Genomic DNA, 26,738 nt, shown 5'->3' on the forward strand with positions numbered 1-26,738 from the left:
CACATGAAGAGATGCTCAATATGGTTAGCTATCAGAGAGATGCAAATTAAAACCACAATGAGCTACCACTTTACACCAGTCAGGATGGCTATCATAAACAAAGCATCAAACAACAAATGTTGGAGAGAGTGTGGGGAAAAGGGGTCCTTAGTTCACTGTTGGTGGGAGTGCAGACTGGTACAACCATTATGGAAAACAGTATGGAATTTTCTCAGAAAAGTAAAAATCAACCTGCCTTTTGACCCAGCAATTCCACTGCTGGGATTATATCCTAAGAATCCTAAAACATCAATATCAAAGAACCTATGCACCACAATGTTCATAGCAGCACAATTTACAATAGCCAAGAGTTGGAAGCAACCTAGGTGCCCATCAGTAAATGAATGGATCCAAAAATTGTGGTACATATACACAATGGAATTCTATGCCTCAGAGAGAAAGAAGGAGCTACTACCTTTTGCAACAACATGGATGGAACTGGAAAGCATTATGCTGAGTGAAATAGGCCAGGTGCTGAAAGACAAATACCATATGATCTCACCTTTAACAGGAAGCTAAACAACAAAACAAACAAGCAAGCAGAAAAAAAAAAGACACTGAAATAGAGAAAAAGGGGATAGTGACCAGAGGGGAGAAGGAAGGGAAGTTAAGGGGAAAAAGGGGAGGGATTTGGAGGAACAAATAGGAAGGACACAGGGACGAGAACTAAGGGGGGTAGAAATGGGAGGGAGGTGGGGAGCAAGGAGCAGGGGAGGCTGGGATGGGAAAAATAGACAAAAAACTACTTGAAAAATAACTAAATAAAATTTTAAAAAATTGTAAATTTACTCAAAACATCATGTGATTTTCTTGTGATTACATGTCATGATGCATTTAATGTGTTGCCCAAGACAACTCTTATTCTAGTGTGGTGCAGAGATGCCAAAAATTTGGACACCCTTGGAAAAGCCACAGTATCTACAAACTTAAAAAAGAAAACAGCCAAAAATGCAAACTAAGAGGAACCATTTTTTTCACCAGTTTTACAATTATTAAAATAGGTATAATCTGTTTGCCTGCATAACATATTTTCTCAGGAAAACTTTATTATTAAGAGGCACACAGCCAGGAAAATAGGAAATACACAAACACAGCTGAGTATGTTACTTTCTACTTCATTTGATCAAAACCTACCCACGCTTCAAATCAGAAAAATATGAAAACCTTTTAACTTCATTTATATGATGCCAACCAGGTATATATAAAAAGAAACTATCATCTATAGAAAAGAAATATTTATTCTATAACATCTGTAGTAATCTGAAGGAAATCAGAGGTGGTGAAACACTTGTACAAGAATCATGTACTATATTACACAAGTTCTGTTTTACAATACCAGATACACAACACAGCATTATGTTAGTCAACATAATGGATTCCTGATAGCAACTATCAGTGGTTCATGAAATCAGTTGCTTACTCTGAGTTTACACTCAAAAGCTCATACTCGAAATTTTCCATGAATGCATTTAGTAAGACATTGATCAGCTGAGCCACACCAGCCAGGGCTCCTTATTGAATTTAGATGTTAAAAATTTAAATAGACCTACAAGGCCTTTTTTTTTATGTTTATCTTTTAATTTAATCCTTATTGTATTTTTTTCCCATTGCCATTTGGTGCCCTTGTACTCCCCTCCCGACAATCATCACACTGTTGTCTGTGTCCATGAGTCCTTTTTCTTTTTTCCTTAATCCCTCCACCTGCTACCTCCCACTCCCACTAGTTATAATTCTGTTCTCCCTAAGAGCCTTTCCCAATTTTCCTTGTTAGTTCAGTTCATTCATTAGATTCCACATATGAGTGAAATCATTTGTTTTTCTCTGGCTGGCTTATTTCACTTAGCATAATGTTCTCAGGTCCATCCATATTGTTGCAATGAGTAAAAAATTTTTTACAGCCAATTAGTATGCCATTGTGTAAATGTCCCATAGTTCTTTTATCTACTCATCTCTGATGGACACTGGGGCTGCTTCCATATCTTGGCAAATGTAAATAATGCTGCAATGAACCATAGGGGTGCTTATGTTCTTGCAAATTACTGTTTTGGGTTCCTTCAGATATCCTCCCAGAAGTGGGATTGCTAGGTCAAAAGGCAGATTCATTTTTAATTTTCTGAGGTATTTCCATTCTGCTTTCCACAGTGGCTGCACCAGTCTGCATTCCTACCAACAGTGCAAAATGGTTCCCTTTCCTCCACATCCCCACCGGCACTTGTTGTTTATTGATTTATTGATGACAGCCATTCTAACAGGTGTAAGATAGCTCATTGCTTTAATTTGCATTTCTCTAATGATTAGTGATGATGAGCATCTTTTCTTATGTCTATTGGACATCTTATGTGCTCTTTGGAGAAGTGACTATTCAGGTCCTTTTGTTTTCCTTGCCTGGGGAGATATATCTGATAACATATTGCTATGAGCAATGTCAGAGACTTTGCTGCCTATATGTTCTTTTAGGACTTTTATGGTTGGAGCCTAATAACATTTAAGTGGATGATCCATTTTTATTTTATTATGTGTGGTGTAAGGTGGTCTAGTTTAATTTTTCTGCATGTTTCTGTCCAATTTTCTCAACACCATTTATTGAATAAACTATCTTTAGCCCATTGTATGTGCTTGCTTCCTCTGCTGAATATTAATTGCCTATAAAGGTGTGGGTTTACTTCTGAGCTCTCTCTTCTGTTCCATTGATCTACATGTCTGTTTTTGTCCCACTACAATGCTGTTTTGATTACTACAGCCTTGTAGTATAGTTTGACATTAGGAAGCGTGATTCCTCTAACTTTGTTTTTCTTTCTCAGGATCACTGCTGCTATGTGGGGTCTTTTGTGGTTCCATATACATTTGTGAAATATTTGTTCTAGATCTGTGAATTACATCATTGGAATCTTGATAGGAATTGTGTTGAATCTATCAATTGCTTTGAGCAGTATGGACATTGTAATGATGTTAATTCTTCCTATCAATGAAAACAGTATATGCTCCACTTATTTGTATTTTCTTCAAATTCTTTCTTCAGTGTCTTATAATTTTCTGAATGTAGGTCTTTTATATCCTTGGTTAAGTTTATTCTTAGCTGTTTTATTCTTTTTGTCACAATTGTGAATGGGATTGTTTTCTTAATTTCCCTTTCTGATAGTTCATTATTGGCATATACAAAATGCAACTGATTTCTGGAAATTAATTTTGTATACTGATACTTTGCTGAATTCATTTATAAGTTCTAGTAGTTTCTCGACAGAATCTTTGAGGTTCAGTAATCATGTCATCTGCAAATAACAAGTTTTACTTCTTCCTTTTCAATCCGGATGCCTTTTATTTCTTCTTCTTTTCTGATTGCCTTGGCTAGGCCTTCTAATACTATGTTATATAAGTGAGATAAAAGTGGACATTCCTGTCTTGTTCCTGATTTTAAGGAGAACACTTTTAGTTTTTCCCTGTTGAACCTGATGCTGGCAGTGGCTTGTACATAATACTCATTCTACTCAAAATGGTTTGGGTGGTTTGATCTAATGGCCATGGTAACTACTTCTTCCCTAGTGCCATATTATATCTACCACACAAATATAAGGATGCCTACTCATCAATAAGAGAAAATTTGGGGATAGTTAAAAATAAGATGGCTTCGTTAAAGGATGATATTTCTTAGTTTTTCTATTTGAACAGTTTTCCAAATATGTGGACCTAAATAAAATATAAGTATCAAATTGAATGATTCTACTGATACCTACCATAAATCTAGAAATGTTTATCCATATCAGTCAACTCACTCAGCATGTTTATTTCCCCAAGAAAGGATACTTACTTGCAAATTGTAATCTTGCAGAATCTTAACCAAGGAATCTCTCAAATTGGGAATCTCCATTCCTTCCTTGATACGGTGAATCAGTAGAATTGGGTCAACATGTGTGCCAATGTTGTTTAACAAACCAGTAATGAATGCTACAAAATACCACAGAAAACAACGGATAAGCAATGTACATAATTGTTGGAAACAGCCCTGCCTAGTTTCAGAAACTGTAACCCCTCATGGCTAAGGCTGAGTAAAAAGACTTTGGGACCATAAGCCACTTAAGAGTCAAAGCTTATCTTCCATGTAGGGGCAATGCCTTTGCCCCCTTTCACCTCACCCTGCTTGTCCCAGGCGGATGACCAGTTAGCCAATGATGGGTAGATTTCTCAAGGGAGGGATGACCTAAGACAGGCACAGTTGTAAGGGGGCTCTCAGGGAAGGACTTGGGGGGCTAGAGAAAACAAGGGTGATGGACCCTCGTCCCTCAGCTTTGGCATAGCTTGAGTCCTCATTCTGTCTGCAAGAAGTCTTATACTCTCTTGGCTGCCTTACTGCCCCTGTCTGACTTAAGCCTAAATAATGCCTTAAGCCTGAAACAATGCTGGAGGTGGCTGCAACGCTATTCTGGAAAGAGTGGGTTCCCTACTGTGATCAGGCCTAAGAAAGAAAGCATAAAATCCTGTGAAACCTACTTTGCTAATACCCTCAATTTAAATGATCAGGGTCCAAGCAGGAAGTGAGTTTGTTCCCAAAAGTTTTATGGCCCTTTAGTTATCCAACCCTGACTCAAGCCCTCAGAGTTCTTTGAATGTTATCTATTGTTTGATCATTACTGCCTGACAATGATTGAACTTTATATATATGCCCTATGTTCCTATGCACATTAAACCCAATAAAAGCCCATGGAGGAACAAGCTCCTAGCCCTTCTTCTTTGAGAGATCAGCCACCTTTCCTCTCCAAGCAGATCATGTCCTGGTAGATTTATTCTCATCAATGGTGGACAGCAGGGCTGTTGGCTGAGCTCCTCCACACATGCTATTTAAGCCAAAAGTAACTCAAAGATAAAACTATTTCCTTCAAATTTGAATATTTTTCTTGTTTTGAATTGTCCATGTCAGTCCATCATGACTTTACCCTCATGAAGGCAAAAATCAAAAATGATCAACACAAGATTTTCTTTCAGCAGGATAACAAATTTGAATTTCTAACTCTCAAGAACTATTATTTTTTTACTTTCCTCATGACACAAAGGAGAAGCTAAATTTAAATAATTTAAAACAAAGCAAAAATGACTACTTCAGAATACTGTTTGTGATATTAAAGGATATGTAACTACTATGGCTCAGCTATCTGCAAGGTAGAAATGTCATTTGTCTCCATTTTACAGCAATGGGACATGGGGTGGTTAACTAATCCATCCACACTGCTAGCAAGTTACAAGCCCAAATTCAAACCCAGGCCAGACAGTACACTATATGTTACATCATACTCACTTTGCTTCCTTTAAGATCTTTAAACTACAACTCTGTCACACTAACATTATCCTCTTATACCTCTTTATTAAAAAGGCAATCATAACAGCAATTTCTAGAATTTGAAAATTTTGAAACAAATAAGCCTTCTAACCAAAAAATAAAAGAGAGAAGGGGGGGCATTTAAACCACTACTGCTAGAGATTCCAAATCATTTCTTTTTTCTTCAAAAGAGAAACTGGGTTACTGTTAGGAACCCGCTTTTGTTTCTTTCCAAAATGGGAGACCCATGGCAAATGGTCAAGCAGAGGGCCAACAAATATATTCTTGATGCAGCAAATAAAAATATGCTTCGTGGGGACACAATTACTATCATCAGGTTAAGCACTTGTTCTTTATCACTTTCAGGTAACACAAAATGATGGGGCTCTAGGCCTCTCTGCATAGGAATAGTATTGCAAAGTGTTACGATGTGCTTGTCCTGCTTTTATTATAGATACTTGACCATATTTTTAACTCAATGTGTCTTGAGATAATTCTTACTGTAGACATAACTGGCTATATTGAGAGAAAAAAATTATGACAGCAGATGGCTTTTCTGCTTACGTGGTTTGTCGATGGAGTATAAAATCAGATCTTCCCAGAGCTCTCCATCGTCCTGCTCCTTGGCAAATTCAATCGCTTTATCAACATCATGTAATTCCTCCATGATCATCTTCAGGGCACTTCGGCTATTACCCATTCGGCCTAGAAAAGATGTGAGAAGTACTTAATTTAGGACATTTTAATGATGTACCATTAAAGAAACAGCATACCTCATAATTTGTTTACACAGTTTGAAAGCTAAGACAAAAGTGTATATATATATATATATTTTAATTTATTTTTTTTGATTATGCCATTAGTTGTTCTATTCTCCCCCTTCATTCCCCTCCACCCTACCCTCCATCCCCACTATTACCCTCCCTTTAGTTTATGACCATGTGTCTCAAGTTCTTTAGATTCTATATTTCCCATATATTCTTGCCCACCCCCCCATTTATTTTCTATCTACTGTCTATGCTACTTATTTTCTATACCTTCTCCCCTCTTCTCCTTCTCCCACTCCCCTGTTGCTAACCCTCCTTGAGATCTTCCTTTCTATGTTTCCACTCCTGATCTAGCTGTCCTTTTAGTTTGCTTTTGTTTTAGGTGTGGTTGTTAATAACTGTGAGTTTGCTGTCCTTTCACTGTTCATGTTTTTTCAACTTCTTTTTCTTAGATAAGTCCCTTTAACATATAATAAGGGCTTGGTGATGATGAACTCCTTGAATTTGATCTTATCTGAGAAGCACTTTATCTGTCCTTCCATTCTAAATGAAAGCTTTGCTGGGTAGATCAATCTTGGTTGTAGGTCTTTGGATTTCATGACTTGGAATACCTCTTTCCAGCCCCTTCTTGCCTGGAAGGTCTCTTTTGAGAAATCTGCTGACAGTCTGATAGGAACTCCTTTGTAGGTGACTGTCCCCTTATCTCTTGCTGCTTCTAGGATTCTCTCCTTCATTTTAATCTTGGCTAATGTAATTATGATGTGCCTTGGTGTGTTTCTTCCTGGGTCCAACTTTTTTGGGACTCTCTGAGCTTCCCGGATTTCCTGAAAGTCTATTTCCTTTGCCAGATTGGCAAAATTCTCCTTTATTATTTGTTCAAATAAGTTTTCCACTGGTGGCTGTGCCTTTCCCCCTTCTGGTATCCCTATAATTCAGATGTTGGAATGTTTAAAGATGTCCTGGAGGTTCCTAAGACTCTCCTCATTTTTTTGAATTCTTGCTTCTTCACTCTTCTGTTTGGCCATTATTTGCTTTCTTCTGGTCCACTCCATTGATTTGAGTCCCAGTTTCCTTTTCATCGCTATTGGTTTCCTGTGCAATTCCCTTCATTTCAATTAGTTTTGCCTTCATATGTTTGTCTAATTTGTGGCTATTATCAATCAGTTCTGTGAGGATCCTGATCACCAGTGTTTTGAACTGTGCATCGGAAAGTTTGGCTATTTCTTAGTTGCTTAGATTTATCAGCTCTAGGGCTCTGAGTTGTTCTTGAGCCATGTTTTGATCTGTTTCGTGCCTCTTAGGTATGAGGAGTGGAACCTTAGGACTTCTGCCAAGATGGAGGTGTAGGTGGAAACACTTTTCCTTCTCACACAACGAAGTTTAAAAACAACAAAGTTTTAGCAAAAAAAAACACAGCCAAACCACAAAAAAATTGAACTATATGGAAGTCTGACAACAACGAACCCTTCAGCCAAACCGGTAAGAGGGGCAGAGGCAACAGCAGAACGGGGTTGGGCAGGAAAGACCCAGCGGACCGACCCAGGGCGTTCGACCCAGGTGTGCAGGCAATGGGCAGATCCCAGGTGTTGAGTAGCAACAGGTGGACCCAGTGAGGGTGCAAGGCGGCGGACCCACTGAGGGCTGACTGTGGTCACACATTCTCAAGCAGATAAACAGTAAACTGGAGAAGGAGCGAGCAGTGAGATGGACTGCGTAGGCCCCAGCAGCGGGTAGCAGCGGGAAGCGGCAGAGGGGACTGCTACTGTCCCTCTCTGACCCCGCCCCCACATATAGCATCACAACCCATCAACCTGGGCGGCCCTTCTGCCTCTTTAGGTAGCTTTGCATATTGCTCTTGTGATACAGTGTGTGCCAACTGCAAACTCGATGATCAGCGGGTTCACCTCATTTTCCTTCTCTTCCAAGTTCATGGGAAAGCGTTTCAATAACTCTCATGACATAAAAGAACTTACCAACTATGCTTTTATTTGATTAATTATCTTCATACATTCTGCTCACTGATTTATTGGCATTTCAATGGTTTTGGTAACAAATTTCCATGAGTTTTTAATACCATACATGCAAAACACTACTCAGAGCAAGGACAGCAACTGCCGGGCTGTGGCCCTGGGCCCTGGCCCACAGCAGGAACTATTAATGATCTTGAGTCCTCCTTGCTCTAGGCAGCCATCACCAAATAATAACAGCTGGCTTGTGAATAAAATTATATATCATTTGTTGTATCTTCTATGACATTTTGCTTTTCCTATCAATATTATTCCCACAGTTTGTCTTTACAGAATCTCTCATTTTTTAAAAATGTGTGTATAATTTTTAAGATTTTATAACTTAGGAAGGATACTATGTTTTCCTTATAAGCTCTCTTCTGCTCATAAAACAATATGACATTATGGCAAAAATTTACTAGAGTGTATCTTGGGAGTCATTCTGTTTGGAAGACATAAACTGATGAGCTACTTAAGATTGTGATTAGAACCCCAATAACGTAAGAAATAAAAACACTGCCCCAAAACACTTTTCCTAAGGATAGTAGGCTCTAGAACTGCCTAACAGCTGGGTTTGCTGTTGAGCACCCATAAATCTACATACCCATTAATCAGAACAGAAGATTTTAATTATTTCTCACAACAGAGGCCAGAGAAGTCAATGAAGCTGAGTCCTACAGGAGGGGAAGACATGAAGTGGAAAAACCCTACTATTGTAGGGAAGAGAAGTGATACTGGCTGGAAGAACACCTATATGAACTCTGTTTTAGCTACAAATATCTGCATAGAGCTTCCTTAGGAAACCTTCAAGAATCTGCATTGCTTTTATGCAAGTGGTTCATTTTGGAAGAATGTTAAAAGATACTAAGTTCTTTTTCTTGATATACATGGTACAAAGACTATGATTCATGTAGAAGTAGCGACCAGAGGACCAGGGACAACTGACAGCTATATCATACTAAAAATTTTTCTCTTTTGAAAATTCTGATATTCAATTGCATTTCCTCCATTTTTTAGGGTATGATTTTTGAAAATGAACATTATTTAATTTCTATCAAGATGGTGGTAATATAAGCCAATATATTTATTACAGAATAATAACATGTTACCTTATTTGCATTTATTAAATAACTCTTCCTTCTCTATTGAGCTGTGAAGATTCACTCTTTTTCCATATATTAAATTCTTATATAAAATTGGTTTTAACCTCTGGGTTATTTTCATTTAAAACCTATGTCAATTCTTAGACAATTTAAATCACATTGTCACCCCGTTTCTTAGTTTATGGGGGCCAAAATTAGTGAAAACTACTTACTCAGAAGATAAACTGTCTCTTCCACAAAGTTTCTCTGTTGGCATATCTCAAGAGCCTTCAAATAAAGCAGGGGAAAATATTACTATGTGTTACCAGGAAGAACAAATGTTAATAGAGTCACTGAAAACATAAAAGCTTGAAAAAATTTTTCCATTGCCCCACTTACAAAAAAGAAGCAAACATATAAAAACACAGATCTCCTTAGGTTTTACTAGTGGCTGTGCCCATTCATCTCTCACAAAGGTGCTGGTCCCTACGCAATTTAAGCAATAACATACAGCTCTGAACAGTCCATGAGTAAGGACAGAAAGCAACTCGCTGAAAGGCCCTTTCCCACTGAGCTTGTTCTCTTTATGCTCCTTTAGGGTGCTTCACAGCTCTGCTGCCCCACAACTGACCCATGGTCCCTGGTTTACACTCTGTTTACCTCCCCCGGGATGCAGCTGCAGGAAAGGACCTGTCCATGTCCACTGAGCATGTTCCCAGTAGGGAGTGTAGCACAGCTCAGTAAGCATCTGTTACATAAATAAATACTGGGAATATGTCTACTGCCAGCTAACAGGGTTTTAAATAACTCTGTTCAAGGATCTGTCAAAAGTAAGAGAGAAAAAACACATCTAACAATCCAGAAGGATCAAGAAGGAGATTAAGTAAAGAAATGAGGAAATACACAAATGACAGCATTTTGCTGAGTAAAAATAAAACAATAGGTGATTATAAATAATTCAATAATGTAAATGAACTGGCACAAATTTACACTCTGCTGGGCACTAGAGAGTCAGGTTGGATGGAGCTTCAAAGATGACCATAACACAAATGCTGACACTGGTGACATGTCAAAGGGCAACAAGGAGGAAATGGAGATGGCTCAGGAAAGAGGGAGGCAGCATGAATCCACCAGGGTGTGCAGGATCCAGGGGTGGCAGAGATATGACAACACAGAATCCCATGATCAGAGGGAGCATGAATAGAGAGCTATGTGCACAGATATAGGTCATCAGCTTCACAGAGGAGGCAGCATCTAAACAGGGTACAGTATGAAGAGTAAGAGCTCACCAGGCAACTCACAGAAGTACTATGGAGCCCTCCAACTGTGTTACTCTGCTTCAACTTAAAGTGGAGAATCTTTAATGTGGCCTCAGATGCCCTGCAATTTTGTGCAGCAACACCTCCAACCCTGTTCACCTCTGTGCTGTTGGCCCCTGGACCTGGAATGCTGCCCTCCCTCACCACTCTCCACCCATGACAAGTCCTTCAGACAAATCCTCATTGGACCCACACTAGGTCAGATCCCAGTCATTTGACTTTGCTTGCACCCACATCCATCTTCACAAACTCCCATTTCTGATTTCTGTCAGCTGGGACCACGAATACCTCAAGCCTTGTGCTTTTTTTGCATGACTGGCTTATAGGTGTACAATAAATTTATTTTTCAATAAATGAGCAGACAAAAAAGGTCTTAGGAAGAAGATTACTGGGTTGCATAGTTATAAGAGTTATTTAAAAACAGCCAAGTTTGTTTCGTTTTAAAAACAAGGACCAAGGAGATAGAATAGTTCAAGTTAATCAGCTCTTTCGGCTCAATAATCTACCTTGGGAAATGACAAGCATGATCTAGTTTTGACAATCTGATTTTTTACTTAAAATATTGTGTAAAGCATATATTTAAACCTATGTCTTTTGTTGGAGATTAACAACTAAAAGGGAGAAGGATGGCTCATGGATCATAGAGATCAATGCAGGGGGTAAAACCCAAATAAAACATAAACAAAGAAAAAACAACACCTTAGTTTGGCATGACAATAAAATTAGGATGACATTTTAAAGTATACAAATCAGGCAGGTGTGTGTGAACCTGCCCAGAATTTAAAAAAAAAAATTATTTCAAGTTTCCACATGGGGGTGAAACCTATGTGACTAATGTCCCCCAGAGATGAAACAGAAACATGGAAGCTTCTAGGAACGTTCTTTAAGGAACAGCATGTGTGTGTGTGACCCCTTTGCTTTTTTAATTTTTAGTCCTTTCATCCAATCTTATCCTGGAAACATGGATGCTGTAGTCTTATATCATGAAGTCAGGGTCATATAAGGTCGGGGAACAAGAGAAAAGGGCCTGGGTTTCAGGCCTGGTGGCATGCTACCACCAGCAGGGACACCCCACCAAGATATCCATGTGACAGAGAACATTGCTACTCTGTTTAACCAACTATCATTTTGGAATTTTTATCACTCATAGCTGAATCCAATCCTAACTATAACTTTGAAAAATCCTCATTCATTTTGATTAAACAATTACCAACTCTTAACTCTTCTGGGATGATAGTAGAGAAGCTTCAGGAATATACATGTAAGAAGTTTAAATAGTAAGGGAAAAAAAAGCAAAAAACCTGAAGTTGGAGGACCTGGTACTATTTCAACAAAAAATTATTGAGAAACCAACTGGGTGTTTAGATTTGTGCTAGCTGATGGACAGTTTATGGTTTAGTGGGACTGTCGTTCACAGATAAACAGATAACGGTAACACAAGTGGATAGGTACAATGTTTACAGCAAGACAGTGATTAAAGATGAATATGCTGCTTCAAGTATTTTATTACTGAGAGTTATCCATAAATCAATTATGTACTTGGAAGTTTACTGCTGTTTATAAGTCCCAGTAGAAGTTTCCAACAGAACCACCCCTCTTTTCTTGAGCAAGTGTAAATTCTTCAGAACATGTTTGTCTCAAACCATAAAGAATTTGCAGTCTGAAGGCTCTCCTGAGCCATCCAAGACAGCAGCCACTTGTTACATGTGGCTACTTAAATTTAAGTTAAATAAAAAATTCAGTTCCTCACTAGCCACATTTCAAATACTCAGTTGCAGAACATTCTACAGGATAGTGCTGTTAAAAGCTCTTTTAGGGTACTATCAAAAATGGTAATTCATATACAAATAATATCTAAATGCTAGTCAGAAGTTAAGAATGGTCTGAAGTGCAAGCAGATGTGTAACACCAAGCTCAAAGAGTCACCGAAATTTGAATTTCATAGATTTTTAAATGTTTTACAACTGGTTCCTAACAGTATCTTAAATTATCCTTTCTCATGTATGAGAAAGTAGAACTTCTAGTATAACCTCTAACAATTATGAGTAAAGTGCAAAAAAATATTTCTGATACAAAGATTTTTTTTTCTATTATTGACAAGAGTGAAGCATAAAAGCATGCTTCCTTATTTTAGATTCTTGAATGTTCCTGGGCCATAGTGCTCCCTCTAGAGGAAAGAATAGGGAAACAAAGATTTTGAAAGCTAACAGGACACATTAGGTAAAAAGAGGATAGAATAAAGATGAAAAGAATAATGACAGAAATTAAATAAAAAATAATACAACAATAATATTTTAGTTTTCTTTTTCTTATTTAGTAAAATGGTCAGGAACATAGAAGTCTGGGGGTAACTAACAGGAACCTGATCAACCATAAATTAAATAATTATTTCTACCTAGCCTTGAGCCTGTCATCGTTTATCTACTTTTGTCTTTAAATTTATTTAATAAAAATTTACTAACTTTTACATTTCCCAGCTTTATTTATCCAAATTCATAAATAATGCCACCCTGTTAATACATTAGATAAGAGAGATCATACATTCAGATATAAATTTGCTAAAACTATTAAGCAGATACTCTGCTTTTAACTATTCTGTGCATAAGCAAGTCAGATTTGCAAAAACTAATGCCTGATTTCCAAACCTGGAAATTATAGAAGGACAGTGTAACAGTTTAAAATTTTGCATCTTTCAAATGAGGCGGCAGAGTGTGTTGGTTGCGGCCTCCCACGCAAACACAGAGATGCAGATCTTTGTGAAGACCCTGACTGGCAAGACCACCATGTCACTGGCTGAGCCCAGTGACATGACTGAGAATGTCAAAGCTAAAACCCAAGACAAGGAGGGCATCCCACCTGACCAGCTGTGACTGATTTTTGCAGGCAAACAGCTGAAGGATGGCTGCATTCTCTCAGACGACAACACTGAGAAAGAGTCCACCCTGCACTTGGTGCTTTGCCTGCATGGTGGCATCACTGAGCCCTCCTTCTGCCAGCTCACCCAGAAGTACAACTGTGACAACATGATATGCTGCAAGTGTTATTCCCATCTGCACCCCTGCGCTGTCAACTGCCACAAGAAGTGTGGCCACACCAACAACCTGTGCCCCAAGAAGGTTAAACAAGGCCCCTCCATCACCTCCTCTGGCCTATACTTCTGCCTAACTAGGGCCACAATAAAGTTTCCCTTTCACTAAAAAAAAAAGAAAAGAAATTGTATCTTTCATGATTCTTGCAATACTAGAAGTATCTTTAATATTGTTTTTGTTACTATTTTAATGAACTTTTTAAACCAGAAAAATAATTCCTCACCAGAGTGGAAAGAATATGGGACCTGAAGTTAAAACATCCAGGTTCCAAGGCTTGGTTCTTTGACTTACTGGCTCTAGCCTTTGGGGTGTTTCTTTCAACCCCTGAAGACTCAGCTTGTCACATACAAAATGACTTTATCCACCTACCAACACTAAATAAAAAATAAGGTACATGAAAGCACAGCACATATTATAAAGCACAGTATAAACAATTGTATTGTCTTTTTAAACTGGTGTAGACTCAGGGGTGTCCAATCTGCAGCCTGCCTGGGACCTGGGATGGCTACGAATGAGGCCCAACACAAAACTGTAAATTTATTTAAAATATCATGAGATTTTCCCCCTGTGATTACATGTTGTAATGTCTTTAATGTGTGGCCCAAGACATTTCTTCTTCCAGTGTGTCCCAGAGACGCCGAAAGGTTGGACACCCCTGCATCCCTACCACCTACCTCCTTTACACTGAACAATTTCACAGAAGTTTATGACTAATTTTGAAATTTAAGAGTTCTGGTGATTTTAAATCTTGAACTCCAGTCTTTGATAACCGTAAGGGGCTTCTGGTGTCAAGTCATGGACTCTAAAAAGTTTTTGGCTAAATACTATTGATTGTGGAATTTCAATCAATTGAAAGTAAATTTGACTTGGATACTTGAAGATTTCAACCTGCCTCTCCTGGCAACACTTACCCAATCCCAGCAAAGTCAAACAACCAGAAATGAGGAAGACAGAGCTGTTATTCTATCAGAAGTGAATTACGAGCAACAGTAGGTAGACATGCTCTGAATAACACCTTGAAACCTTAAACACCTGTTATTTTAAATAAAAACAAAAATCAAAATACCACCTAAGCATCTATGAAACTAAACAATCTATAAAATATTATGAAGCAGAGACTTCTGGGGTGGGAAAGGCATTACAATTTTTAAGTTCTTAACTTTATATCCAAAAAAAAAGACCAGATTTTCTGAGTTTGTCTTTAGACAAAACAGGAAAGCATGAACTCCATGACCTTTGCTTCACTGTTAGCAGGTTTCGGAGACATTAACTGGGAAAAAACCTATTTTGTTTTTTATGAATTGGCAGATTTTTCATGTTATAAGTAAACATAAAAGGAATTAGTTTCTAAGACGAGTAAATGTATATAGAGTTCTTACTTCTAGGGCAAAAGGAATGAGATCCTTCATGAGTTAATAAAGTCAAGAATATCTCCTTTAAGATGGTTTTGGGTACCTGAGCAAAAATAGTGACATGTTTTTTGCAAATACACAAATTTCCCACATTGGAGCCTGATGAAAAAATACTCTCTCATGAAGAAGAAGAAGTAGAAATGGAAAACATTATGCTGAGTGAAATTAAGCCAGGCATTGAAAGACAAATATCATATGATCTCACCTTTAACAGGAAGGTAAACAACAAACAAGCAAGCAGAATATAACCAAAGACACTGAAATAGAGAACAGAGGGGAGAGGGGAGGGAATTTCAGGGGAAAAGGGGGAAGGATTTACAGAAACTAGTATAAAGGACACATGGACAACAATTAAGGGGGGTGGAAATGGGAGGGAGGTGGGGGGCACTAGGGGGGTGGGCTCAGATGGAAGTAAAAGACAGAAAACTGTACTTGAACAACAATTAAATTTAAAAAAAAAAAAAAGCCCTAGCTGGTGTAGCTCAGTGGATTGAGTGCAGGCCTGCGAACCACACGATCGCGGTTCGATTCCCAGTCAGGGCACATGCCTGGGTTGCAGGCTGGTTCCCTGCAGGCCAGTTCCCAGCAGGGGATGCACAAAAGGCAACCATACATTGATGTTTCTCTCCCTCTCTCCTTCCCCCCTTCCCCTCTAAAGATAAATAAATATAATCTTTAAAAAAAAAAAAAAAAGAAGTCTCAATGACCTGTAATATAAAAACCCACTTAAGGAGTTCTAAAAATGTGGGTTGTTGATTTGGTTATTTTATAATGCCCTATTTCCACCATTACCATCTCTAATCCTTTTATTCAAAATTCTCTTTCAGTGGAAAACATGAGATAACTAAAAAAAACTATTTAAAACATAGCTGGCTTCAATATGCTTGTGTCAATTTTTACATGCAATTTGTGCTTCTCAGTGGATGAGAGAAAAATTCTATGAGGTCTACACAATTCTTGAAGTGAATTCTGTTAGAAGTACCATTTGTAGGTTTGCAAATTTTCTGATGCTCTCCTTTGGGTGAAGCAGTGCACTTTCTGTTGAATGCTACTAGACTGAACACTACTAGACAGATGGGTTGAAAGCGTGTGAGTAACATACATATTGGAATTTGGGTAGCACCTGTGCTCCTATGTTCAGTGAATGAGAAGAAGTCCTTCAACCAGAGACAGCAATGTCTTCCTGGAAATAAACAATGTTTTCTCGAAAATGAGATGCAAATGAAAGGGCACTATGCAAAGAGTAAGATTCTCATTCTTCTTCTAGATTATAGGCCCCATACTTAGAAAAAAAGGGGAACATTTGCTTTTATTTTTAGAGTAAAATGATGTATTTCCAAATGTATTCTTGAGAAAATGTCTTACGGTTCAAATATAAAATGTTAAAGTTTTTTTTCATAAATTAAGGTAATACACAGGCAAGGTATTTTTTTCATTAACTAGATTTTGAAAATCCACTGAGCTGACACTGGTTCATAGTAAATCTAACATATTTAAAATTATTCGATACCCTGACTGGTATGGCTCAGTGGAATAAGTGCCGGCTGGCCTGTGAACCAGAGGGTCACTGGACTGATTCCCAGTCGGGGCACATGCCTGGGTTGCAGGCCAGGTCCCCAGTAGGGGGGCTGAGAGAGGCAACCACACTTTGGTGTTCCTTTCTCTCTTTCTCTCTCCCATGCCCTCTCTCTAAAACTAAATAGATAAAATTTAAATAAATAAAATTAATAATCATGGGTTGAAGAAGCAACTAAGTAGTGAGTGCACATAAGGTGCATGTTATCAATCAACTTCTTACTACGTATTTCTTATGGATCAAATGCTTTTCCGTTTTGGTGAAAAGTACTTGTTATATGGCTATCTAAATTTAGTAAGACACTTGTAGATGTTAGATAGCATTCCAGATGTTATCAAAAATCATGGGAAACAATACTTAAGGCCTTAGATTGCTTAATTTCTAGTACCTTCACAGGGAGTATTACAGTTCATTTTGAACAGGTATATAAAACTCGTTAGTTTGTATTCACCCTAACTAGAACCTCATGTGTATTAATTTAGTCTTTTATGCACTCACTCATGATGCAACAAATATTAAGTGTCTAATGTGTGCTGGTTACTGGGTTCACCAAAATGAGAGAGCAAAAGTTCTTGTCCTTGAAGAATTTACAAGACAGTAGGAAAGAGACACTAATATATATATTTATTATAATTATGATGGATGTAATATGGTAGAGAACTAAAATGCAGCATGAGAAATACAGAAACACATGAGGTAGGTATTTAAAGCAGACAGAGTTACCAGTCCTTGTCTCTCCACCAGCCTGCCTCTAGGTCCTGTGATAATCCTGGTAAAGTGACTCAGGCTCCTGACTGTTTCTGCTATGTGACTGAGTCCTAGACCCTGGCACAAACCTTGGATTAAAAACCTTCATTCCAATTAAACCTGGCACAGAAATACTTGAGCTCCTAATCCAAATCTAATCCAACAGGACCTCCACTTCTCATCAGAATGTCCCAGGGAAACCTAGAGCAACAGTCTTCGCCCTGAAGAGGGATGGGGTGAGCAGAGACAGGGAAACTAGAAAAACCAAGAGCTCACCCACAATGACAACTTCTTCTGGTAAAGTGTGTGAGTGGGGGAGGCTGTAACTTACCTTTTCAAGTGGACAGTGGGTACTATCTCGGAGAAATGGAAGTAAGTTTGGTCGATCATACTCAGCATAAAGGCTGATCTGTTTCTCATGGTAGCACTGCCCCTTATGATGGTCTCTCTTGAAAAGCTTATGCAGATACTAAACGGAACAAAGGAATAAACCATGAATGTTATAATATGAAAAGCAATACCTGTTTAACACTGCTATTTTCAATTCTAAATAGCTTCCATGGAGAGGCTGGAGAAATGTAGTTTCCAGGAAAAAAAAACTGAACGTAAATGAGAAATATCTTTGAGAGAGCAAAGAAATTCTGACACTTTCTTTAGAATGACCCAGAGTAACTGGCTCTATCACTTACTAACCAGGTGACCTTGGAAAGTGACTAACCTCTCTGTGACTGAGTTTCTTTATCTGCTAAAATTTCATTGGGTTGTTGTGAGGCTTAAATGAGTTACCATTTGTAAATCTCTCAGAACCACGCTTGACATACAGTAAGCACTACAGAAATGTTAAGGATAGTAGAGTTGACCCTTGGTGAAACAGAGGTTTGAACTGTGTGGGTCCACTTACATGCTGATTTTGTTCAGTAAATATATAGTCAGCCCTCTATATCCTGGGGTTCGCATTTGCAGATTCAAGTAAGTGCAGATCAAAACCAGGATTCCTGATCTGTAGTTGGGGATCCATGGATGCAGAGGGCTGAGTGTATGCATTGATCTACACCGTTTTATATAAGGAACTTCAGCATCTGCACATTTTGGTATCTGTAGGGGGTCTTAGAACCAATCACCAAGGGTGCAGGGGAGGAAGATAGCTAAGTTTTGGAGGAGTCAAAAGTTATACACGAATTTCAACTCTGTGGGTTAACCCCAGCATTGTTCAAGGGTGAACCACAGTTGTTAATATTGTCACCATCATCTCCTCTGCCTCAGAAATAAAGAGCTTGATTAATGGTCTTCCTAGAGCATAAAAATTCTTGCCTTTATATATAAGTAGGAGAATCATGGGATAAGAATATGGTTTTAAAAATTCAAGGAGCGCGAAATATCTGAGATTTTCCTGCTCATGTTCTCCTCTAGGACTTTTATGGTATCGTGGCTTATATTTAAGTCTTTTATCCACCTTGAATTTATTTTTGTGTATAGTGTAAGTTGGTGATCAAGTTTCATTTTTTTGCATGTAGCTGATTAGATCTCCCAGCACCATTTGCTGAAGAGGCTATTTTAACTCTATTTTATGTTTCTGCTCTCTTTGTCGAATATTAATTGACTATAGAGACTTGGGTTTATTTCTGGGCTCTCTATTCTGTTCCACTGGTCTATGTGTCTGTTCTTATGGCAGTACCAGGCTGTTCTGATTACAGTGGCCTCATAATATAGTTTTATATCAGGTATTGTTATCCCTCCTACTTTGTTCTTTCTCAAAATTGCCAAGGTTGTGGAAGACAAATACCATAGGATCTTACCTATAAGTGGAATGTAATCAACAAAACAAACCAGCAAGCAAAATACAACCAGAGACATTGAAATAAAGAACAAACTGACAGAGGGCGGGGGAGGGGAGAGGATAAAGGGGGAAACTAGGGGAAGGTCCATCAAAGAACATATATAAAGGACACATGGACAAAGCCAAAAGGGGTAGGTTTGAGGATGGGAGGCAGGATTGGATGGGGCAGGGGGCTGTGAAGGGGTGAAATAGAAAAACTGTACTTGAACAAATATTAAAAAAAAGAAAACTACAGAACACCGAAGAAAAAAATTAAGGAAGACACAAATAAAGGAAAGCATATACTGGGTTCATGAATTGGAAGAATTAACATCATTAAAGTGTTCATACTGGCAAAAAAAATTCAGGGAGCAGGCACTAAGTTAATTCTCACATAGTCCTCATCTCCTGTCTGTTAGGATTATTGAGAATCTGTGTTTGCAATGAAATGCTATCTGTACTAGTGACATCGAAAACCAAAATAACAAGTAAAAATCAAGAAGAGTATAGGTATTCTATACCAGTTTTCAAAATGGATTCCTTTCCCTAACTGTTTGAAACAGTTAATGGACTTCAAAGGAAATGAGTAATTCACTTTCTACTCAGAGGCAAGAGTAAGTCTATCAATATATTACACTGAAGCTGGAAATTAATGTTCAATGTTAAATGTTAAATGTAAACAAATATCCCACAACCCACCAGAGATGAAAAGACTTCATCACAACATTTATATAAAGTGTGCTCATACCTTGAGTGTTGGTTCAAGAGCACAGAGCACTGCCCCCAGCTGAAATGAGTGTCATGGATATTAGACCGGTCAAAAAACCCAGACTGATGCATTCTGACAAACACCCTGGAAGCCCAGCAAGAAAGTGGGCAAGAAAAATGAAGGAAAGTAAAAAAAACCGTTCCCCCTTTTTAAATAACAAACCAGAAATCACTGTTTTATAAACAAATCCCAAGGTGGCCAGTATGATGCTACCTTTCTTAGGTCAGCAGGATCTTGAGAGTTCTAATCGTGAGCAACATTGCAATAGCATCTGCACAAAACTAACTTTTTTTAAATTGTTGTTCAGGTACAGTTGTCTTTTTTCCCTCACTACTCCCCCCACACCAGCCATCCCCACCTCCTACCCCCCACCACTGATCCCACCCTCCCTTAGTTTTGTCCATATGTCCTTTACACATGTTTCTGAAAACCCTTCCCCCTTTGTCCCCCATTATCCCCTCCCCTCTGGTTACTGTTCATTTGTTAATTTCAATGTGTCTGGTTATATTTTGCTTGCTTGTTTGTTTTATTGATTAGGTTCCTGTTAAAGTGAGATCATATGGTATTTGTCTTTCACTGCCTGGCTTATTTTACATAGCATAATGCTCTCCAGTTCCATCCATGCTGTTGCAAAGGGTAGGAGATCCTTGTTTCTTTCTGCTGTATAGTATTCCATTGTATAAATGAACCATAGTTGACTGATCCACTCATTTACTGATGGGCACTTAGGTTGCTTCCAGCACTTGGCTATTGTAAATTGTGCTGCTATGAACACTGGGGTGCATAGGTTCTTTTAGATTGGTGTTTCAGGGTTTTAGGGCAAAACTAACTTTTGAATAAAATATTCTGTTCCCATAGCCTCCTTCTGGATGCAGAAAGGTGGGCAAAGATAAAGAGCACTCATGGTATTTGATGCTCATAGCCCTACAGGAATAATCCCTATTTTCACTGAAGGTTTTTCTTGTACAATTTTAAAGGGATATAGAAAACATCTATTCCTGCTTTATTCACATGATGACAGCAATGCAGAGAATCAAAGTATTCCCTCAAAAGAAATCCAGGATAAAGGGTCTTCACAGCACCACCACCAAGACCACATTAGAGAAGTGGAGTTTGCTACTGTGAGGTGAGAAACAAAAAAAAAACAAGACTCTGTTCTTTGATCATGCTGTGGTATTATAATTTATGCCATAATTATATTAAACAATAACTACAGAAGGAGGTGCTTAGCCCCAGGCACAGTTTGATAATACAAAAATGAATATGATAACTTTTAAAAATCATGATTCAATTTTAAATCAAATTAAAGTGGCTTATCTGTAATTAATCCCCAACCTGGATTCAGAGCACATGTTGAATTTTAATAATTACATAATACTGTTTGTGGACAGACCTTCAATCTGAGTATTAACCCGAAGAGTTCTCTCCAGCATTCCCACACCAATACTGAAAAGTGATCTGCCCCACTAGCAGAAAAGGGCAGCAGAAAACAGCTTTCATGCTCACCACATGTTGTAATTCTGGTCTGTCTTCTAATTCTTCCACTACCTTTTTCATCTAGGGAAAAAAGAAGATTTTAAGGACGGAGTTATGAGGATACAAACATAGCTGCAAAATTATCTGATAAACATCTCTCCTCTTTTTGGCTATCATGGTCCTAGAGAATGAAGTGGTAACATATACACAAATAAAAGACACTCACTGAAATTTTATCTTCATTGTCCAAAAGCATGTCAACAGCTTTCTGAAATAAAAAAAAATAGCCACAGTCATTGAAATTTGCCAGGTAAGTAGAGAACATTAAACATGACATAATGAATATGCTGTCATAGTTAACAATAGAAGGCTTATCTTCCATACAGAAGGAGGTCCTAAGCTTTCAACCACCTGTAAATGATATATTTATTTAAAAAATGCATTTTAAAATGGGCCTCAATCTGACATTTATGTGTTTCACATACTATTGAAATGTTATCTTGTTAATAACTCGCCAAATAAAAAATATCTTGACTACCTGTATTATAGCCTCCTTAATGTCTCAGATACCCTCATAAGTTCTCACATGACTCTCAGTAGTTACGGAGAGAGTGCTGTTCCCAGTACCACAAAAATAAGCTTTTCTTCTGGTCACCTGATTATTGACTAATTCCCTCCACAGATTTCACAGACTTAAGGAGCTGGTCTTATGTAGAGAGGATAAGAACCAGAAAAAAGTAAGATACCCGAGGTTTCACAATGAAACCTCATAAGGTCATAAGGCTTATGGACCTTTAGAATTTAGAAGTTAGCTACCCTTAATATTTGTGAAACACACAATTAGACAGAGTCTGTAACAAGAGCACACCAGACCTGGGACCAGTTCTTGCCTTTGCTACTATTTTGTCTCTGCTCCAGATAATTCTTCCCTCTGGAATATGAGGTATTAGAAGAGATTATCCTACAGATGTTATAATTAAAAACCCTATGATTCCTTAATTTTGGTTCATACTCTTAAACAGTAATTAGTTTCAGCTCACTCGCCTTTTCTTCTATAACTACATATGCAAAACTAGATTCTTGAGACATATGGGTAGATCAGTAAGAAGGCGTAAGTAATAAAGGGGCAAATGTAATTAAATTTTATATAAGCATCTCATCCTCTTGATCATGTTATGCCAAAAAGGAGAACCTATATACCTGAACTTCCTGGGAACTGCACTAATTCTTTTTAGGTCTGTAGTTCCTAAGAATTTGAGTCATTTAGAAAGAAAAATGGGCTGAAAGCATTTTTCAAAAAAAGGAGATATATTTAGCTCCTATTTAAATTAAGTTTAAGCTTGTGAAGACTAACAAACAGCACATGATATATGTATATGTATATAAAACATACATACACATAATATAACATATAATGCCCTTAAACACATTAAAATAAAATAGAAAATTTCAAGTAAACATTTTGGATTTTTAAGGTTCTCCTCTTTATTTCTCTAAAATGTCAATTTTCTGAATAAGAACTACTCTGTTTTATGAACCTCTTTATTTCAATGACTAGCACTTGTCATTAGCTTTATAACACACACACATACACGCTCACACACAGAGTTTGCAAGCCTGTACAAGGGCTGCTGTGAGCTGTGGAGGCTGGGTGCCATCATTAGTCAAGCAATCCACCATTCAAATTTGTCTTAAAATAAAATAACACACTTCCCTGTCCTGGACCTAAGTGTCATCTGAGACTTGTGGACACCACACATGCTAAATCTGTAAATGCCAGGGAATAAAATTACAATAAATAGATCAAAATAAAAGTTTACTTAAAATTTTAATTCTGGGATATACAATTAAGAGGACTGAATGAGCCAAAGCATATGGTTAGTTTCCTGGTTTCTATGAATTACATGACTTGTCTTACTAAAAATTTACTTCACAGAAAATTTCAAAAGTTACACATCAAATTATGACTCCTTTTACAGAAAAATCACATGAAATAAAGAATTTCTGAATGCCAACTTCTAAAATACCTAACATCTAGTAAGGGTCTGAGTGTTCTGAACATCATCAGCATACAGTCACAGTATGTGCCTTACAACTACTTTAGCATTTAGATAAATGTCTAGTTACTAAAAATTTGGAAGAGTAAAAATAAATTATCAGTATTAAAATTTAAGGAAAAAAAACCCACATTACCTCAGAATCAAAGTCCATTAATAAAACAATTTTATCCTTGATAGAGCTAAATAGATTATGCTTGTGAATCAACTGGAAAACATCCTTATGTCTTAAGGTTAAGTATATCTCCAAAGCATTGCCATAGTTTTTGTCATAGGTGTACCTGGTAACAAAAATTTTTTACATTAATGTTCATTAATACTTCTGATTAAACTACTCATACTCACACATCATGTTTCACAATATTAAAACACAAATCATGTTTTACTATATTAAAAACTGAAAAATGTGTAGAGAAAAAATTAACTTTATTTGGAAAACAACATGGAATTTAACTTATACCATAGCTATACCATAACTTATACCATATATACCATGGAATACATGACCAATAAGCATTTCTTTCTCAGGATCTTGCTTTACATCTCACCAAAATTTTAGAAAATTTACAATATTTAATTAAAATTTTTTATAGTTCTCAAAATTTTAAACAATTATATTGATTGGAGAGAGAAACACCGATTTGTTGTTCCACTTTTTGATGCATCCATTGACTGACTCTTGTATGTGTCTTCACTGGGGATCAAACCTGCAATCCTGGCATACTGAGACAATGCTCTAATGTACTGAGCTACCTGGCCAGGGCCTCAGAATTTCTTATAAAAATCCGTATACCAGAACAAAATAAAAAAAACAAATAAGCAAAAAACCCTCTATGATCCAGAATATAGGAAATGCTTATTCTAGTAGTAGAAAAATCAGTTCACATTCTTACAGAGTATTCAGCTGACCAATGATACTTCAAAAGCTTATTTGTAAGGGGGCTGTATAAAATTTAAATGTGTTTTTTTTTTTGTTGAAACAGTATTTTACATGTCACTCAATTCCCTATGTGGGCTTCTGAAAGCCAACTGAACCTAAACTGCACTGTAACTCCAGTATGAGTACTACAGGATCATTAGTATTATTGGTACTTTGTTACTACTACAATTAAGAACTACTTAGAATGATGTTTCCAGAAGAAAATGAGTGTACTGACTCAGAATGCCACACACACAAAACCCTCTGTGAAAAGTCTTAAACAGTGTTGAATTTTAGGTTATTCTGGTGTACCTTTCTTGGTCTTGGGCAAATGATATAAGATGGACAAATGGCTGGTCCAAAGTGGTAGGAATGGTAGTAATGCCAAGGAGAGGCTGAAGCAGGAACTGTCTTCCTGAGATTACCTTCAGTTTCCTTCTTTTTTCACTAGACCAAAGCTCTTTGAGGGTAGGAGTGTACCTATCTATCTCTGCATCACAGGCATACAGTACAAACCCTGGGTTACTAAAAGTACCTCCTAAATATGAAACATGACCTAGATTGTTTTTACTGAACCCTGAATCAGTGCTAGCCACTACGTTTAGTAATCATCACATTAGGAATTGTTACCTGTGATCTTATGATAAGGAGTCTAAGGTTTTGGGGGTTTTTTTTGCACTTTTATTTTTTATATGGCATATTTATTATATAATATGACATGCTTATTTATTATTTATTATTATTTATTATTTTTTAATTGTTTTTTATTGATTATGCCATTACAGTTGTTCTATTCCCTCCCTTCATTCCCTTCCACCCTACTCCCATCCCCACCATTACCCTCCCTTTAGTTTATGACCATGTGTCTCAAGTTCTTTAGATTCTATATTTCCCATACTATTCTTGCCTGCCCCCCCCATCTATTTTCTATCTACTGTCTATGCTACTTATTTTCTGTACTTTCTCCCCCCTTCTCCTCTTCCCACTCCCCTGTTGCTAACCCTCCTTGAGATCTTCCTTTCTATGTTTCCACTCCTGATCTAGCTGTCCTTTTAGTTTGCTTTTGTTTTAGGTGTGGTTGTTAATAACTGTGAGTTTGCTGTCCTTTCACTGTTCATGTTTTTTTTAACTTCTTTTTCTTAGATAAGTCCCTTTAACATTTCATATAATAAGGGCTTGGTGATGATGAACTCCTTGAATTTGATCTTATCTGAGAAGCACTTTATCTGTCCTTCCATTCTAAATGAAAGTTTTGCTGGATAGAGCAATCTTGGTTGTAGGTCTTTGGAGCAAATAATGGCCAAACAGAAAAGAGTGAAGAAGCAAGAATTCAAAAAAATGAGGAGAGTCTTAGGAACCTCCAGGACATCTTTAAACGCTCCAACATCCGAATTATAGGGGTACCAGAAGGGGGAAAGGAACAGCTACCAGTGGAAAACTTATTTGAACAAATAATAAAGGAGAATTTCCCCAATCTGGCAAAGGAAATAGACTTCCAGGAAATCCAGGAAGCTCAGAGAGTCCCAAAGAAGTTGGACCCAAGAAGAAACACACCAAGGCACATCACCATTACATTAGCCAAGATTCAAATGAAGGAGAGAATCCTAGAAGCAGCAAGAGATAAGGGGACAGTCACCTACAAAGGAGTTCCCATCAGACTGTCAGCAGATTTCTCAAAAGAGACCTTACAGGCAAGAAGGGGCTGGAAAGAGGTATTTATTATTTTTTAATTGTTGTTCGAGTACAGTTTTCTGCCCTTTCCCCCACCCCAGCCCACCCCCAGCCCTTCCCACCTCCCTCCCATTTCCACCCCCGCCCATTATTGTCCATTTGTTCTTTTTTTTAAAAAGATTTTATTTATTTATCTTTAGAGGGGAAGGGAAGGAGAGAGGGAGAGAAATATCAATGTATTTCTCTCCTCTTGTGATCCCCTGCTGGGAACTGGCCTTCAACCCACGCATGTGCCCTGACTGAGAATTGAATTCTGATCCTCTGGTTCGCAGACCCACGCTCAATCCACTGAGCTATTCCAACCAGGGCCCTGTGTTCTTTATAATTTTCCTGCAAACCCTTCTTTTCCCCTAAAATTCTCTCCCCTCCAACCTCTGGTCATTGTCAGCCTGTTCTCAATTTCAGTGTCTTAGGTTATATTTTGCTTGCTTGTTTGTTTTATTGATTAGGTTCCTGTTAAGGTGAAATCATATGGTATTTGTCTTTCACTGCCTGGCTTATTTCACTCAGCATAATGCTTTCTAGCTCTACCCATGCTGTTGCAAAGGCTAGGACCTCCTTCTTTCATTCTGCTGCATAGAATTCCATTCTGTAAATGTACCCTAGTTTTTTGATCCATTCATTG

At 37.7% G+C, this 26,738-nt stretch overlaps 1 protein-coding gene and 1 non-coding gene across 3 annotated transcripts in view; both read right to left on the bottom strand.

Moving 5' to 3' along the window:
- VPS41 (VPS41 subunit of HOPS complex) overlaps positions 1 to 26,738 on the bottom strand; it is a 221,199-nt gene that overhangs the window by 16,676 nt on the left and 177,785 nt on the right. For both annotated transcript variants that reach the window (XM_053655114.1, XM_053655113.1), the window contains 7 exons: positions 23,600 to 23,744; positions 21,633 to 21,674; positions 21,437 to 21,487; positions 17,677 to 17,814; positions 9,436 to 9,490; positions 5,912 to 6,052; positions 3,845 to 3,981 (listed from right to left, as the gene is read on the bottom strand). In XM_053655114.1, the coding sequence (XP_053511089.1) occupies positions 3,845 to 3,981; positions 5,912 to 6,052; positions 9,436 to 9,490; positions 17,677 to 17,814; positions 21,437 to 21,487; positions 21,633 to 21,674; positions 23,600 to 23,744 (709 nt within the window). The remainder of the gene's footprint in view (positions 1 to 3,844; positions 3,982 to 5,911; positions 6,053 to 9,435; positions 9,491 to 17,676; positions 17,815 to 21,436; positions 21,488 to 21,632; positions 21,675 to 23,599; positions 23,745 to 26,738) is intronic.
- Positions 4,937 to 5,047, bottom strand: LOC119035098 (small nucleolar RNA SNORA69). The gene has a single exon (XR_005079713.1). It is a non-coding gene; the product is annotated as a small nucleolar RNA SNORA69 (small nucleolar RNA).

This window comes from Artibeus jamaicensis, unplaced genomic scaffold (assembly GCF_021234435.1).
Source record: "Artibeus jamaicensis isolate MK-2021 breed Jamaican fruit bat unplaced genomic scaffold, CSHL_Jam_final contig_924, whole genome shotgun sequence".
NCBI classification, from domain to species: domain Eukaryota; kingdom Metazoa; phylum Chordata; class Mammalia; order Chiroptera; family Phyllostomidae; genus Artibeus; species Artibeus jamaicensis.